Genomic DNA, 14,288 nt, shown 5'->3' on the forward strand with positions numbered 1-14,288 from the left:
TATTTTTTTACAGCACAATGGGCTCATTAAGCACGCTTCCACAGCAACCAAAGGATGTAATTTAAATTTTTATCTTCTTCCCTTTCTGTTTTTAACCCAGTAGCTGAAAGCAGCATGCTTATCCCTCACAGAGGACAACATTTCCTCTGCAGTGTTTGTCAAAGGAAGTGATCTCCACCTTCTGGTGCAGGATAGCCGTGATCCTTCTCCACCATCACTGGCAAAGTCAAGCTGCACAACAATAATGTCCCTATAATTGTAGCTCCAGCTCTGGCCTATATTCTATTGGAAACGGCGTGCGTGTTTGATGTAATGGCTGTGTTGTGTTTGTGGGGAACTCTCTGATGCCGAGCAGATTAGGTTCCACAAGAGATTAATCTAATTTTCGTAACCTGCTTACTGATACCGCGATGGAAGATCTTTATTTTTTGGAATTCCCTCTTGCTCTGGATTTGCAATCAGGGGTTCAAGCTTAATGGAGTCACTATGAATTAAGTAAAACGAACGCTTTGATCTAGTTTTGTTTTTAATGAATGAAGCAGGAAATTAGGTTGAAAACAAATGCCATGGATCCACACAGAGACGTGTTGGTGAGAAGTGTGTATTTTGGGGAATATGCAGCCAGTTTGATATACTAACTGTGTGCCATGTTTCCTTTCATCAGCTTTGGGCCGTAGTATCTCACAGAGCGTGATTAGCGTAAGCGTGGAATCCGTGCTGCTGGAGGCTGTGGGGCAAGCTTGAAGCCTGAAGCGCATTCATCAACGTCCCTGGCTGGGTGCACCTTTCTCAGCCTCACACCACTCAGCTTGCAGTCCTCTCACTGACACCATTTTCTTCTTTTTCTTTCATTTTTAATCTTTTTTTCCCAATAGTCTTTGTTGTTGTCTCCTTCTGTTAGAAATAGCTTTACTTTGAAGAAAACATTCTCCCTTTTCTATCAGAGCTTTAAAGGTGCAGCACCATTGTGGAGGTGGCACATTGTTCTGTGTGGAATAATGCTGAATGCTCTCTGCATGCACAAAAAATGTCACTGTACATTTTTGCTTCAAGCTTTTGCTCCTTATCTTCCTCCTTTTTTATGCAACAATCCGGCTTGATGACATTCATGTTCTGCTGTTTGCTTCATCTCTCCACAGTCTTCCTCCTGCAGGTAACAGTGACTAAAACAGATCCTCCCAGAACCGTCCCCCAGGTCTGAATTTATAATCACTCTTAGATCTCAGACATGAAAGACTTGCATGCATCCTCCTAAAATGCCCTCTGAGGTGGCAAGTTCTTTTTTAAATAACAGAATGTAGAGTTTGGCAAAAAATTGCAACTATTTGTGAAGCTTCTCTTGAAAGAATGGCATAAAATGCATTTCTGACTTTGTGAAATTATTTCATGATTAAACTGTTAAGTTAAATTCTCACAAAGTCTCCATAGGTTGGAACCCTTCATGTTTGCTCCAGATCTGATGACAGTGACTTTCATTTTGTTTCTCAGAGTTTAGCTCAAAATGGCATAAAGAAAGTCTTGAAAGTATATCATGTGACAAATAAGAGACCACTGCATCATTTATTAATTAATAACACTTTATTTTAACAGGAATCAGAGGTCATTTAACAATGAGAAGCATGTTCACTAGGTTTTTAAGAAACTCAGCAAAACTGCTGTATTTGGTCGAGGACACGTCCTGTGAACTGAAGTATTTACCTCCATCTAGTGGTCATAGTGGAGATTGCACCATATAAAAGAAAAAAACGGGAAAAGGAAAATGTGCCCTACGTAAAATGAAATCACTGCGCCATGAAAAGTAGTACCAAAGATACATCTTATTTATTTGTCAGGAAGTCAAATAAATAATATACATACAATTATTGTTTAAAGTATATACTTATAAAAGAAACATTTTTACCAAATAAAGTAAAATACTATCAAAGAAGGCTGATCAATTTGTGAAGGCGTAGGAATTTGTCAGTTGACTTTATTGAACAATAGCTCGGCGGTAACTACGTCGTTTGGTCTTTTTCTGCCGCCTGAAACTGGTGCTGGGAAGTTTCATCGATTAGAACGTGTAAATATCCAAAACATACGACTTTTCTGTTAAAGTGGAGTAAGGGATACCGTAAGTATATATTAAGTTACATCTTTTTTTGGGACTTACACGTGCTTTTGATAACATTTGAACGGCCAGCAAATGGTAGCCAATTTATCTAACATTTTTTGTTTTAAATTTGAATAAAGTGCGTGTTTTTTATTCTATTTATTTTTACTTTTCAGTTGAAAACCGTTGGAAAATGACTGGTCGGGCACGAGCAAGGTCACGTGGAAGAGTACGTGATCAGGAGACTGCAGTTCCAGGAGCGGTAAGTAAAGCTAATATGATACAGGTTATAAGCAGGCATTTAAAATGTTTGCAAGTTGATCCGCCATTTAACCGGAAAGGAAGGAGAAGAAGAAGTTTGCAAGTTGATTTCTCTAGTTGCTACACCACTCCTGACGGGGCAGGTTTAGATCGGTCTCATTGACATGTATACTGGACAATTCGTTTCCATAGGCTCCAATAAGTTTTTAAGGCAAAATGGGAGATGGCCACCACCGCCATTTTGACCGTGTCACAGATTCTGTTAAGCACAGACAATTCCAAAAAAAGGGAAGAGAGTTGCAGCTGAGGGTGGGGCTGTAAGGCTGGGATCAAATGACGACACCCATCGAACTGAAGCGATGTGGCTACAAGCTAACTCAAAGCTAACGCGGAGGTGGAAGCTAAGCTAACGGAGGTAGCAACCTAGCTGCAACCGTAGTCCTAGCTGCAACCGTAGTTAACTGTGCACAACACCAGAGCTTCTGAGTCACAGATACGCCGGGCTGACCGCTGGGTAAAACCGGGTGGAACACAGAGGTCTCCCGAGAGCTCCACAAGCCGGCATCCGCACAGCAGACTAGCGATCAGAGCTGCCGCTGGGAGTGGTTTCCATCCGAGAGCTCCACGATCAAAGATGCGGGAGGGGACCGTACCAATAGTCGGAATCCAGCTCCTCCCAACATGTTATATTTCAACCCATTTTCTAAAATGCAGCGGTATGTTAAATGCATTGGGTTTTACCCTATTACATTTAAGTTTCATGGTTAAACAGTACATGTTAAAATCTAAGCTCAGCTAGTGCAAAAGAGGCAGTGACCTAAAATACATAAATATAATTTTACTTACCGAAAAAAATGAAGTGGAGACTCATTGGACGCTCTATTAGTGCAATTAATACCACAGCAAGTCATTTTGTCCAACAATTGCACAAATAATATCCAAAAAGAATGCACAAACGCTACAACTAATGGTCTAAGTTGAGAGACTTAAAATCGCAGAACAGTTTTCAGGCGAGGCCGAAGCTCAGACTGAGCCTTTCCCCGTGGTCTGATGCTCATTAATTATTCAGAATTTTAGGCATTTAATATGCTTAAACAGAAGAGTGACAAAAAAATTCACCCCCTCAGAGTTGTCATGAGTGTAAACTAGATCTATTAAACCTAAAACATGTTTTGGAACCAGGCTGTAAACATGTTTATTTCTGCAGTGAAATTGGTATTTTTAACATGGGAGTCGATGAGGATTTGCTCCCTTCTGACACCAGCCTCCAGCGAATGAGGATGGAACTGCAATTTTTGCCACTTCCATGTTGGCTTAAATTTCAGACCCGAATTATGGGGTCTTGGATCAGTCTCTTAAGAGTGTGTCGGCGTCCAGGGGCAGGATGCTGTTGTAAGCATGTCTTAATGGCTAAAAATTGATAAAGTAGGGCTGCAGCTATCGAATATTTTTGTACCATACCATACCATACCATACCATTTTATTTATAAAGCGCATTACAACCAGACAAGGCGCTGTACATTAAAAGATTACAGTTAATTAACACGTAATGAGTAATTGAGTACTCCATCAAATCTTATCGATTAATCGAGTACTCTAATAAATTAGTCTTTTGTGTTTGTAAACCATTATATCAAATAGCATGTTATAAAATATGAAAGACCTCTTAAAATGAGCAAGCCAGTTAAGTTTTATTCAAAATTAGTTTTCAAAACTTCAGCGCTTCAACTTTATTTCACAGTAAACCAATGCGAGCGGCTGCGGCCCAAACGGCACCTGAACCGCTCACGGCACATGCGCAAACATTTCTCGCTAGCTATTTCCCTATTAACACATGTCCGTTTTAATTTCTACACTTTTTTTTTCTCACACAATAACAAGGATTGCCGAGAAAGCATGTTTGCCATGGTCATGTCAAGCTATACTGATCACAAAACATTAATTTACTTTTGTTTTCCTCTGCCACTCTCATAAATACCCGTGTCCTCCTGCAGCAATCCCGAGGGACAACAGACATCAATAACAACACAATAAAAAGTCAAGATGTGTAAAAACTGCTATTTTTAGCACATTTTAAGTCTGACGTATTGCTACCAGATGCACAGTGTGAGCTGAAACTGAGTGCTACAAATTAAAAAGTCGCACAGTGTACAGAGAATATATAGAAATACAGGCTAAAATGCATTATCTTGTAGAGGCTCTGAGTCAGCTTGCATAAGTGACATTTACATGTGGATGTCAGGTGTTGCAGCATCGAGGATGTGGTGTTGTGGTAGGCTAAATCCATTTTACAGTATTTACACTGGACGACATTTTCTGCCTTGGTCCCACACCTTTGACATCTTCTGTCTTTTTTGCGCTCTACCAGTGTCCACGTTGTTCGCCATGGCTTAAGAGAAAGTTAAGTTACATTCGCTACTCGTGTGTGCATTCAGTGCAGTGTGTATGTGCATCACTTATTTCGGTCCAGGTGAAACATGACCCCGGGCGATTGCAAAGCTATGAATTTATTAAGCATGAATTAAACGAAGCCTTGAGGCAGAGAATTTCACTCAAGGATTTTTTGTACTCAAATTATTCGAGGTACTCAAGGAATTGTTTCAGCCCTAATAACAAGCACTTACAGTTTGATTTAATTAAAGGTTTACGACCCTAGTCACAAATAAAGTACATTTTTCCCCATGTTTTTTAATCACTATAAATTTAATGCTTACAACTTAACCTGTTTTGTTTGCAATGCTTAGCCTACATCTTTATTAAATGTGTTTAGCTGTAACTTATAATTCTCTAACATGTACACAGGTTGAAATCAGTTCTGCAGAGAAATTCTCAAGATCAGTCTGCTTTGTTTACAAATGTAGTTAAATCTTACCTGCATTCTAAATAAATACCATAAGGTTAAACCCAAAATGAAGGAAGGATTTAGCCAAATAAAAAGCATGCTGGGTCATCCTTTTACAAGTAGAAGATTTTGTCCTCCAATGACTCAAGTGTATCGTAAATTAAAGTGAAGCCTGAGGGTTAAATAATGCTCCCAAACTTTTGAGCTACTTTGCCGACTCACCATGTTTTCTTTCTCCGATGATGAAGGCTGATCTGGATGGCTACTACTGCGCATGCTGCTCAGCAGCAGAGGCGGGAAGCAGCTGCCAAATGTGCAGCAGCAGGCAAGACTAAAAAAAGTTTGTAAAATATAAAATGCGTCGACTATTAAATCAACTACTATGTTGACGTTGCCTTGGCGAGTCATGGCAGCCCTATTGCGTAATCAACCCGGCCAGGCTGGGCAGAGTGGAGAGGAGCAAACCCGATGCTAGAGCTGAAGTTGAAATCTTCATCCAGCTTTTTTTCATTCGCACTAGGGCTGGGTGATGTGGCCTACATTCAATATTACGATATATTGACTATTTCACCACAATAACGATAAATGGACTATAACGACTGGTATGCACAGAAACCAAAGTTGTCCACTAGATGGAGTTGTCACATTTATTACGTTGAGTCACATTTCTACGTGACTCAAGGTGGTAACTCCTTTTAAAGGGACATGAATGTTGCCAACATATACACATCTTTTCTTTATCAAATTTATTGACACAGGGAACATTTTCGATAAGTCAGAAATATTGATAACAATAAATTTTCGATTAATTGCCCAGCCCTAATCCACCTTAGTGATGTGCGAGTCATGAACAAATAATTAAATACTCGAGAATCACTTAACTAACTAGTGAATAGGGTTGTCACGGTATGAAAATTTAACCTCACGGTTATTGTGACCAAAATTATCACGGTTTTTGGTATTATCGCGGTATTTTTTAAACGGTGTTGCATATGTTCAGAAAGCATTGATAGTCCTGCTCTACACAAACTGAAATAGTTCTGAAAAGGTTTAACAGTGTTTATTAAACCTAAGATAACACAAAGCCTTAGCAAAAGTGCAACTTTTCACAAGTAAAGGAACAAATAGCTTCTTTTTCTGGAACATGTTACAGTAGTCAGTGCATGTTTAATTTATACAAATCCAAACATTCAAAACATAAACAATATGTAAACAAATCAAAGAAACACCACTTGTTTTCTCATATACTTGTTTTCTTCATTATCAAAATGAAAATCTAAAACTCCAGTCCACACTTGACTTGAGCACTGTACAAGTAAACCTTAAAAAAATATGTATTTAAAATAAATAGCCACTTTAAACAAATTACTAAAATAACTACTACACTATGTAATCAAATCCAAATGTTCAAGTATAAATGGCATTGAATAAGTAAACAAATCAATGACAAGGAACTAATTGTATATTTCTCTTCATCATCAACAAATAAGATGCTTCATCCAGCAACAGGGTGTCCGACACGGTTTAAATGCTGGCAGAGGACGCTGCGGCTGCAGTATATAGTGACTCGTTGCATTCTCCCTCAACCAAAAGTCCTCACGTCATGCATTTGAGCTAAAATGCTAATGTTAACTTACCTTGCACTGGCTGTAGAGACGTGGGTGATGGTCACTCAGATGTGCCATTAGATTCAAAGTGTTGCTGCCTTTTGCAGACACTTGTTTCCTGCACGTTCTGCAAACGGGATAGCAGTCTTCTATTAACTGTCCCTCAGCATTTTTCAGAAATCCACAATATGCCCATACTTCCGATTTAGTCTTCTTTGAGGGCTGATGGATGTCCTGGGCGCTGCCGTCTCCTCCTTCGGCCATTATTTCAGCTTCAAAGTTTTGGTGCCGTTGCAAACTAATTACTGCGGAGGTGCTCCGGCGTCCGGCGAAAATAGGATCGATTCTATTTTTGCCGAACGCCGGAACAGAGGGCGGCGCACGGCGCCGCACTGCCGGAGCACGGCCGCAGTAGTGGAATAGCTCTGATTGACTAGAACGGGACCGATTTTGCTCCGGCGTTCGTGTCGGAGCGGAGCGCAGCGGAACGGAGGTAGTGGAATTTGGGGGTTAAAATTGAGTTCGGAAGCGAGCGGCTGCGGAAGGCGGGGGCGGACCGGAGCGGAGCGGAGGTAGTGGAATTTGGTGCGTGTGCGCGCCGCGGGAACTTCAGCTGAAGCGACGGTGGCTGGCCGAAACCGCGGCCACGGTAAACCCACCGAGATAATTTAGTTTTTTAAAAACTGGACGGTTATTTTTATTGTCAACTTTTTTTACCGGGGTTTACCGCTATACCGGTTACCGTGACAACCCTACTAGTGAATCACGATTCACTGCCCCAACTGACTCATGCCTGTTACTGTTGGCAAACTAATTTCATAAGTAGAAATATATCTGGCTCATCATTAAAATTGTTACAAAAAACAAGAGCAAGTTTAACAAAAGCATTTTCTTACCTTTTCTGGGCTGGGAGCTCATTAATTCACAGTAGCAATGCTTTTCTAACAGCACGTTTGAGTCACTCCTGCCCTGTCTGAGAGCTAGCTTGCAGTGCTAATTGTAGTGTGACAGTGTGAGCATCCTGTCACAATGTCCCGATTGATCATGCGCCCTGGCTACTTGGCCAAGGGGATGTCCCTTTGGCTGACTGGTTAGAGTGTATGACTCTCACCCGGGAATATGGGGATCGAATCCCGCCCGGGCCCTCGTTTCTCCACCTTGCCACAGTAGCATGATCAAGTAGGGCTGCTCAATTAATCGAATGTTGATCACGATTACGATCTGAGTTTTGAACGATTATAAAAAACAAAACAAGCCGATTATTTGCTCCTCCCGCTTGCGCTGCCCTGAGTTGCAAATGAAGCGCTCCTCCCACAGTGTTGCCAACTTAGCGACTTTGACGCTATTTCTAGCAGCTTTTCAGACCCCTTTCTTGACTTTTTAATTCTAAAAGTACCTAGCGAACATCTCAGAAACATCGCTGGTAACCCTTAGCTACTTTCTGGATAAATGTCGTCGACATTTCCTGCAGGTTAGCTAAACACTCCGCCTGTGCTCCGGACCGTTCTTCACAACATTAGGAAAGGGAATGATGCAGTGATGTGTCGGTCGCTAAAGACAGCTCTCGGAGCCGGCTCGTTGTTGGATTAACCAGAGTGACACACACACACCGCACCTGCGGACTCCTGAGCAGCTAAAAACAGCTAAATGTGCGCGTGCAGCGTGCTAAACACACGTGCATCTTGCCCGATTGCTGTGAGACCGGGTTGGGGGGTGGGGGGTGCAGCAGTGGTTGGGACAATTACTACATTAACTGATGGACTTGTAAATAAATAGTTTATAAATAAGGTAGAAATAAGTTCCTCACGCTGATAACTAATAACTAATCTCTCTGAAGACACGGTGCTAGTGCACGCTCCTACAGCATCTTGACACGACTCAATACATGTTATGCAACATTTTGTGAACATCAATTTATTTGCATTTATTTGTTATAAATGCCACTGTGTAATTCTTACTGTCAGTATTTGCAAGATATTGGTATTTGGGTCTGTACTGGTTAGACTTAAATGAGTTAAACCAAGGTCTATAGCCCTTGGGTCATAGACTATGAGCTAAAAGTAAATTGGTCTTTTTATCCTGGGAATCAGGAGTTATTTTAGTGATCATCTTGTTTCTTATTTTTGTCCTGATTGTGCCCTGAGCAGTTTTATGACTGAATAAAAACAAATAAAATCAACATAAATTGAAAAATCGTCCTAAATAATCGTGATCTCAATTTCAGTCACCATAATCGTGATTATTATTTTTGCCATAATCGAGCAGCCCTATGATCAAGTCACTATTACTCTGTAGCTTGCCTCACTCAGAGGACAAATAACTCACTCACCCCCTCCCTCACGTATTTCAGCTCATAGGAATCACTCAGTGGAAGCTTGCGGTAGTACACGACTCAAAAACCCCTAACTGCTGTCTTGAGTCATGACACATGCCAGCCTGGCCTGCCAGACTTCTCTGTTTATTTCTGCACAGAGAAAGGGTCTGGGAACTCTCCTATTCAAATAACCCCACCCCGTGAGAATTCTAACCGAGCCAATCAGCGCTGAGTAGCATATGTCACACCATAATGCTGAGTTTGTCAAACATGGCAACTGAACCGGAGTTTGCTGCGGCTTTCCTCTGTTCTAAATGACTTGAAGTCCTTTAAAACCACATGTAGAAGCGCTAAAAGCCTTTCTTGTAAAGGAAGATGTTTGTGCAGTTGCCAGACGCCTTTTTTTTATTTTTTTACTGCAGCTAAAAAACTACATCACGCGGTTCAGTCGGCATTTCCGTCTTTTTTTCTGATTGGTTATTTTTGAGCTGCCTAGTCCAGCCCCTCATGTGCCTCTCTGCCTGTAAGTTACCAGACTCTTTCTCTGTGCAGAATTAAACTGAGGACGAGTCTGGCAGGCCAGGCTATCCCTCTGTAGGTTTAAGTCTTCCCTCAAAACACACTTATTTTAGCCTGGCTTATCCCACGACTGTCTTCATACTTCAGCGTGACACTTCTCTATTAGTGGCAGCTTGTGACATTCTTCTGTACTTTTTACCTCACTAACGTTGCTCATTTAGTTTTTACTTGTTTCTCTGTCTCTTTCTCTATGCTATTTTTAAATGTGCTTTATAAATAAACTGGTATGGTATGGGATAGGAGTCACCCAGTGGAAGCTCGCAGTAGTACATGACTCACTAACCCAGTTTTCAGGTCATGACACACAACTCACAGTACGAATCACTATCACCCCCCACCGGGTTTCAGCTCATAGGACTCACCCAATGGAAGTTTGCAGTACTACACAACTCATTCTCCCCTCCCTCACTGCTCTCAGCTGCAGAAACTCAGTTTTGTAGTGAAATGAACTTTGCCCTGTCTTAATTATAACCAATGAGATGTGATGATTCCATATGAATATAACATATCAACCTGATTGATCTTTGAATGTTTATTCAGAAGATTATAGTGTTTTTCTCTTTCCCTCAAAAAATCTTAATTTTCTCCTGGTTTGGCCCAGCACAGTTCACTTCCCAATTGTAGCAACAGCCTTATATCATAACCACATAAGTGGAGAAAATGTTCTGTAGCAATGAGTGAATTTGCTGTTGCATTTAAGTGATGCTCACTATTGTTTAACATTTGAACTTATTTTCTGATTTTTTTAAATTTATTAAAAAAAACAGGTATGGGATGTTTTTCTGTTTTTGGAGCATCAGAAAATGTTTTATGGTGGAGGTGATGCTTTAAAGTCACTGAGAAACAGCATGCATGCAGTTTGTTGTTTTGCTGCTAATACAGCAGCAGGTGCAGCTGCATATTTTTTCAATAAAAACAGAATGTTGTAATGGAATTCATGCATTAGTTTTTGTTTACTTTGAACCCAGAGCAGACATCACACGACAGACAACATCAACACCGCATACTTTAGTATTTGTTTATTTATTGCGCGCAATATCGATATCGCAATATTAAGCAATGTTATCGAATATTGCAGGTTTTCATAATATCATGCAGCCCTATCAGGAAGTAGTTCTTGTTTTAATAAACTCATTGTTTATAAATTTTGGCAAATCAGGATTTGAGGGCTTTACCAAAAATTCATCAGAAGACACGCCTTAAGATACAAAGGTGTTAACACTTTGTGAATGAAAGTGTTAAAAACTCTTATGTGAGTTGAATATTAACATTTAAAAGTATCTTATTGTAATGTGTATGAGTGTAAACATTGATTAACTTGTTAAATCAACATATACTGATCTGGTGTATATATCTGAAATGGAACATTGTAAGAACAATATTAATTTAAAATTAATTGATTTAAGCACAGATTATTCAAACATTTGATTTAAACATCTTGTTCATTAAACACTTGATTATTTAAGCTTATGAGTTGTAAAGTCATGTAGGCTTCAAGTAGGTTCACTTTATTCAGAGTGAGGAATGTTGCAGTCTGACTTTACGCAGAGTAGGGATGGGTACCGAATTCGGTACTTTATAAGGTACCGACCGATAGGGATGGGTACCGAATTCGGTACTTTTTAAGGTACCGACCGAATTCCACAGTACCGACCGAGCACCGATTCACGTCATTTCAAACGGTGCCTCGTTTCGGTACCCGTCCTTCTTAACGAGAACTTGCCAAGACAACTGCGCATGCGCAAGAGCGTTATGTCGTCGGTCCCTGCGAGCGAGTTGTAAACAGAGCAGCATGGTAGAAAGAACGAACGCTAAAGCTTGGGTCCACTTTACTAAATGTGATGGGTAACTGGGTGATGATGAAACCAGCGACAACGATCTAAGTGAAACATCCTCATCTTAATCTTCTCCGGTAGGCAAATAAAATGTTTAAGATAACGTTAGCTTGATTTGTTAGCTTCTGTTTCACTAATGGTGCGTTCGCTTTCTCCTTGGAGCTCCGAAATTCCGACTAGAAGAACATGAACGCGCACTAAAGTTTGGCTTCACTTTACTAAATGCGACGGGTGATTGGGTGAAGATGAAACCAGTGACAACGATTTAAGTGTGAGGCATCATCGTTTAAATCTGCTCCAGCAGTTAAATAAACTGTTTAAGATAACGTAGCTTGATATGTTGGCTTCCTATGCCACCATTGTTATCATCTAATGGTGCGTTCGCTTTCTCCTAGAAAATTCTAACTTCCCAGTAGGAAAAATCAATTGAAAAAGGACGGTAAAGGAATGAAGATACACAGTAAATTTAGTTCACAGTAAAGATGTTTGCTTCAGTTTAATTATCAGCTTATAAAACTACAAGGACGATGTTAAAATACAAACAGTTGTATGTTATTTATCGTGATATTTATCAAATATGGTTATAAATTGAGAAAAATATATATCTAATTATAAAAGAGAATTAAAATATTAAACACTCAAAAGTTTCGAAAATTGGTACCGTTAAGTACCTGTATCGATTCGTAGGTACCGGGAATTAGTACTGGATCGATTCAAATGTCAAAGGTAACCATCCCTACGCAGAGATTGCAGGACATTTGCAGGAGACCTTGAGTGAGACTATATGTCTCTGTGGAAAAATAATTGTGGCAAAGGTTTGTTTTGGGAATTTGGGCCCAGACACGGTGTTGTCCTGTCTGTACATGAAAGGTTATCTTGTGTCAGTTAGATGGTAAAAAATTGACCACTTGGATACGTAACAGTTTCAACTTTTTTTTTTTCTCCAGAACAAATTCAAATCCTTTTACTGTTAAATGGAGTTGAATTAGAACTAATTGTGCAAAATATATTGTCTGTTTACTAGGGCTGGGCGATATAGCCTAAAATCAGTATCACAATATATTGAGGATTTCACCTCGTTAACGATAAATGGACAATAACTACAGGTATGCGCAGAAACAAAAGTTGTCCGCTAGATGGAGCCGTCACATGTATTAAGTCATATTTTTGCGTGACTCAGTGTGGTACAGCTTCGTAAGGAGACATGAATGCTGCAAACCTACAAACATCTTTTCATTTTTTTATTATCAAATTTATTGACGTGAGAAAAAATTATAACAATATGAGTCAAAGATTTTGATAACAATATATTTTCGATTTATTGCCAAGCCCTACTGTTTACAAATATTTGTTTAAGTTTTGATGCTCCTTTTATTCCATGACTTCTAGGGCTGTAGTGAAGCCTCGATGACGTCGACGGCTCGATTCTAAAAATTTGTCGACGTCAGATCTGGTAGTCGACGCACCACACCCACTTGTTACATCCCCAGGAGTTTGTAAATAGAGGTGGAATCTGCCTGTTTTTCCTGTAGTTCGCCCTCTTCTCCGCCTTCACTAACATCTCCGCCAAATACCGAAGACCCGGAACAACGTCCGTCCGCTACTAGAATCCTTTCCTGTTTTGCCCGTCTTCGTCTCCCGGCAACGGACAACAACTTCCGGGGTCTGATACGCTGCTCAGTCTCTTATCGCAGATGTGGAAAATCACCGGGAGCGTTTTCATAAAGAAGCTTCTTTCAGACATTAGGAAAGCTGTATTTGTGGTAGCAGTCTCTCCTCCATGCTGATCTGTTTGCTGGGTGGTGTTTGTTTATTTAAACTTGGTAACTTGAACTTAACGTTGGTAAAGATACTGTTATCATTTCTGCTAACGGCTTCTTGCGTTTGGATAAGCTGTTACGTTTTGGTTTAGAGTTAATCTTTTTTATGGTGTAGATCTCCCTTTTATTACGTTTAGAGTGTTGTGGGTTTTCGGTTTAGTTAAAAATATCACCTTGAGTTTGGTTTAACCACCCAGTTTAGAGTTTGGACCTTTGGAGATCCCAGTGGGACATCCCTAGTTATTTGTACTTTTGTTTTAATTCCCCACAGACAGAATTATTTTTATTCCCACCTCTGGATGGAAAGATTTGTTTTTTTTGTAGTTGTAAATAAACCTGATCATCATTTTAACTTTTAAATCCCGTGTTAATGTCCCTTCCTTTTTGCACACGAGCCAAACTCGCCAGGAAGGGTTGTAACTAGGGATGAGCGAGTACACCACTATCTGTATCTGTATCTGTTCAACCAACTAAATTATCTGTATCTGTACTCGGAATGGGCGTGGCATAACCCGGAAGTGGGCGTGATTTAACTGGAAGTGGGTTTGGTTTACATCAATATATTATTTTAAGTCTGAAATTGATATGGATTGATCAGAAGTTGCTTTGTGTATTGTTTATTTGAAAACTATTTACAGAGCAACCTCAGAATTGAGATTAAATATTTTTGATCACAATAGTGAAGGAACTATTTCAGAACAAGTGTTTCAACAAAATCAGAACATTAATATTTAAGTGCATGGATTAATAAATCTGAACTCATGCAGTAGGAACTAGAAAATATGAAATGCTTGAACCAGACACAACTTTATGTATATTTTTTAATTTTAATTTGATTAAACTGATTTTTTTCTTAACGTTCTTGGCATTTTCCCACACAAAGTTAAACAAAGCAATGTTGATTAATGTGTGTGTGTGTGTGTGTGTGTGTGTGTGAGAGA

General features: G+C 39.9%; 1 protein-coding gene across 4 annotated transcripts in view; it reads left to right on the forward strand.

Moving 5' to 3' along the window:
* The window catches only part of LOC139063607 (oocyte zinc finger protein XlCOF6-like), a 67,442-nt gene that overhangs the window by 39,438 nt on the left and 13,716 nt on the right, over window positions 1-14,288 (forward strand). For 2 of the 4 annotated variants that reach the window (XM_070545975.1, XM_070545976.1), the window contains exons 2-3: window positions 665-1,195; window positions 2,266-2,351. In XM_070545975.1, coding sequence (XP_070402076.1) covers window positions 2,283-2,351 — 69 coding nt within the window. In that variant the 5' untranslated portion in view covers window positions 665-1,195; window positions 2,266-2,282. Of the gene's footprint in view, window positions 1-664; window positions 1,196-1,252; window positions 2,111-2,265; window positions 2,352-14,288 lie in introns of those variants that run through there. The other 2 variants (XM_070545974.1, XM_070545978.1) reach the window with 2 other exon arrangements.

Source organism: Nothobranchius furzeri, chromosome 17, assembly GCF_043380555.1.
Source record: "Nothobranchius furzeri strain GRZ-AD chromosome 17, NfurGRZ-RIMD1, whole genome shotgun sequence".
NCBI classification, from domain to species: domain Eukaryota; kingdom Metazoa; phylum Chordata; class Actinopteri; order Cyprinodontiformes; family Nothobranchiidae; genus Nothobranchius; species Nothobranchius furzeri.